Source organism: Bison bison, unplaced genomic scaffold (genome assembly GCF_000754665.1).
Source record: "Bison bison bison isolate TAMUID 2011002044 unplaced genomic scaffold, Bison_UMD1.0 scf7180017864302, whole genome shotgun sequence".
NCBI classification, from domain to species: domain Eukaryota; kingdom Metazoa; phylum Chordata; class Mammalia; order Artiodactyla; family Bovidae; genus Bison; species Bison bison.
In genome coordinates, this window is record NW_011494874.1 from 7470100 (window position 1) to 7474184 (window position 4085).

At 39.0% G+C, this 4085-nt stretch overlaps 1 protein-coding gene across 1 annotated transcript in view; it reads left to right on the plus strand.

Moving 5' to 3' along the window:
- ATG2B (autophagy related 2B) overlaps window positions 1-4085 on the plus strand; it is an 80387-nt gene that overhangs the window by 14014 nt on the left and 62288 nt on the right. Inside the window, exons 5-6 of the mRNA XM_010851396.1 lie at window positions 1750-1912; window positions 2701-2880. Coding sequence (XP_010849698.1) covers window positions 1750-1912; window positions 2701-2880 — 343 coding nt within the window. The remainder of the gene's footprint in view (window positions 1-1749; window positions 1913-2700; window positions 2881-4085) is intronic.

A 4085-nucleotide genomic window follows, 5' to 3' on the forward strand; every position in this document is an offset into this window, starting at 1 on the left:
ATTTCCTTCTCCAATGCATGAAAGTGAAAAGTGAAAGTGAAGTCGCTCAGTTGTGTCTGACTCTTAGCAACCCCATGGACTGCAGCCTACTAGGCTCCTCCGTCCATGGGATTTTCCAGGCAAGAGTACTGGAGTGGGTTGACATTGCCTTCTCCAATGACAAACCTAGACAGCATATTAAAAAACAGAGACATCACTTTGCTGACAAAGGTCCGTCTAGTCAAAGCTATGGTTTTTCCAGTAGTCATGTACGTCTGTGAGAGTTGGATCATAAAGAATGCTGAGCGCTAAAGAATTTATGCTTTCAAATTGTGGTGCTGGAGAAGACTCGAGAGTCCCTTCGACAGCATGGAGTTCGAGCCAGTCAATCATAAAGAAAATTGGTCCTGAATGTTCTTTGGAAGGACTGATGCTGAAGCTCTAGTACTTTGGCTACCTGATGCAAAGAGCCAACTCATTTGAAAAGAAGATGGAGGGCAAGTGGAGGAGGGGATGACAGAGGATGAGGTGGTTGAACGACACCACCAACTCAATGGATGTGAGTTTGAACAAACTGGGAGATGGTGAAAGACAGGGAAGCCTGGCATGCTGCAGGGCACACAGCATATGCTGCACAAAGAATCAGGCACTACTTAGCTACTGAACAACAACAACAACAGTTTAATTTAAGCTGAAGATGAGTGGTAAGGACTCATAGAATAGTTACAGAAATTCAGGCAATGACACATCACACTCGTGTTTAGAGTCAAGTGCTGTCTCAGTGTTTCAAGAGATGTTTGTGAGAGAGCACAGGAATTATTTTCCTTGGAGCTAACTTTAGGAAGTTATTCATTTTTTCCCCAAATTTAGGAGCCTCAAAATAGTACCTTCTTGGGGTTAATTTAATGTTTCTTCATGAAAATATTTACGAGAGTAAAGCATGATAATGCTGACACATATGTGATAGGTATATTCTAAGAAGAGCTAACACTTGAAAAATTTCTTTAATTTCAGCAGCTGTGTGTATTTCTTTTATTTTATTTTATTTTATTTTTAAACTTTACAAATTGTATTAGTTTTGCCAAATATCAAAATGAATCCGCCACCGGTATACATGTGTTCCCCATCCTGAACCCTCCTCCCTCCTCCCTCCCCATACCCTCCTTCTGGGTCGTCCCAGTGCACTAGCCCCAAGCATCCAGTATCGTGTATCGAACCTGGACTGGCAACTCGTTTCATACATGATATTATACATGTTTCAATGCCATTCTCCCAAATCTTCCCACCCTCTCCCTCTCCCATAGAGTCCATAAGACTGTTCTATACATCAGTGTCTCTTTTGCTGTCTCGTACACAGGGTTATTGTTAGCATTTTTCTAAATTCCATATATATGCGTTAGTATACTGTATTGGTGTTTTTCTTTCTGGCTTACTTCACTCTGTATAATAGGCTCCAGTTTCATCCACCTCATTAGAACTGATTCAGATGTATTCTTTTTAATGGCTGAGTAATACTCCATTGTGTATATGTACCACAGCTTTCTTATCCATTCATCTGCTGATGGACATCTAGGTTGCTTCCGTGTCCTGGCTATTATAAACAGTGCTGCGATGAACATTGGGGTACACGTGTCTCTTTCCCTTCTGGTTTCCTCAGTGTGTATGCCCAGCAGTGGGATTGCTGGATCATAAGGCAGTTTATTTCTTATAATTGCAAATAGGTCTTCCTAAGAGTTTTATGCAAATGCTCTTTTTGTTTTTAACTTTCAGAACCATGTACTGTGATGAAACTGCTGACGAGTCCTCAGGAATTAACGTACATCAACCCACAGCTTTTGCTCACAAGTTACTTCAGCTCTCTGGAGTGTCTCTCTTCTGGGATGAGTTTTCTGCGTCTGCAAAATCCTCCCCAGTGTGTTCAACTGTGCCAGTGGTAAGGAAAACAAATCAGAGAAGCCAGAAAATGAATTCACAGATTTTCAGAAGGTTTACTTGAGGACTATTAAAATTTCCTAGGATGTGTGATGTGTACTGATGGGTTTCCTTGTGATCTGAGAGTTAACACAAATATTCAGTAATGGGGACATATATTTCAGATTTAAAAATACATTTGTAAAAAAAATACATTTGTAATTAATGCCATTTCTACCAGAAATACATTTGCTGTGTATTAATTTAATAGAGAAACATTGGATTTTATGTCCTAGGGAGAAATGGCATATTAACATCTAATATCTTTTTTATAATAAAAACAGGCAACTAAGCAATATTCACATTTACCTTCCATGATGCATGTATTGTTGAAAATGTTATGTTACAAGTCATATCTTGTAAGAATTTTATAATTAAGGAAAAAGAACTGTGTTCATCCCTTCTTAGATTGGAGAGCCCTTTTATAAATCAATCACCTCATAATTTGTCTTTTACTTTATTTCACAAATCGTATTTTCTTAATTATTGGATGTATATTAAATTTTCTTATTATGTAATTTGAACAGATGCTGTGCTTTTTTTCATAAAGTACTTTTCCATAACTTGCCTTTATTAAGCTACTGTGCTATGTTTTATGCTAGTTCTGCAATACTGGTTTATCCATTGTCACAATATAGTTGTCACGTAAATACTGTATTCTTCTTAAATTAACAGTCGTGTTTTACATCTCAGTTTACTTACACTAAAGTATTGGAAGGAATTACATTTTTTCTTCTTGCGTTACTGTAGGAAACAGAGCCAAAGCTGTCACCTAGCTGGAATCCAAAAATTGTTTATGAACCTCACCCACAACTAACAAGGAACTTGCCAGAAGTAGCACCTTCTGACCCAGTGCAGATAGGAGGGCTCAATGGTAGGCTGGAGTTGAGTCTCACATTGAAACAGAATGAAGTACTTCCTGGAGCTAAGGTCAGTATTTGTTTTATTTTCTGTAGATAAAGTAAACCTGGAGGCATTCTTTATGCTGTGGCCCTCTGACTGGTTCACATAGACTGTCCTGTGACCAGGTTACCCACTGCCTTGGAGTCAGCATTTTTACCCGCATTTGGTGCCTCTGTCTGCATATCTTGGAGTTCACCTGAGGCCCACCTTTGCCCATCTGCTGCAGCTCAGGGTTTGAAACTGTCTCCTGTGCTCAACTTTCCCCCACTTTGAAAAATGTTCATTAGTTCAGATAACTAGGAGTTTCTTAAAGAATCATTTTCATCATGAAATTAAAAAGTTAAAAGAAGGAGAAATTAAGAAAGCGTGTTAGCTGAAAGTGAAAGTTAGTTGCTCAGCCATATTCGACTGTTTGCAACTCCATGAACTATAGTTGCCAGGCTTCTCTGTCCATGAAATTCTCCAGGGAAGAGTACTGGAGTGGGTTACCATTTCCTTCACCAGGGTATCTTCCTGACCCAGGGATCAAACTTGAGTCTCCTGCATTGCAGGCAGATTCTTTACCATCTGAGCCACCAGGGAAGCCCCCATGTTAGCTGAAGGAGATGTTTAATTATGTGTATATAAAACTATCCACCTATGTGTATTTTGAACAGAATGTCCATGTTTATAATTGTATAATATTTATGAAAAGAGATGAGTTTTTTCCATAATGTTGCATAGCTTGTAGAAGTCACTGTAAAGACAACTGTACCTCTTTCTTAGGGAGCAATACTGAACAGTCTGGAGAGTCAGGAAACTTGAATTTTTTTAGTTAGTTAATTATGTGTCTTTCAGGTTATTGTTTTCAGGTTCTTAAACCTAATTTTCCACAGTTTATTGTGATCCACACAGTCAAAGGCTTTGGCATAGTCAATAAAGCAAAAATAGATGTTTTTCTGGAACTCTCTTGCTTTTTCGATGATCCAGCGGATGTTGGCAATTTGATCTCTGGTTCCTCTGCCTTTTCTAAAACCAGCTTGAACATCTGGAAGTTCACAGTTCACGTACTGCTGAAGCCTGGCTTGGAGAATTTTGAGCATTACTTTACTAGCGTGTGAGATGAGTGCAATTGTGTGGTAGTTTGAGCATTCTTTGGCATTGCCTTTCTTTGGGATTGGAATGAAAACTGACCTTTTCCAGTCCTGTGACCACTGCTGAGTTTTCCAAATTTGCTGGCATATTGAGTGCAG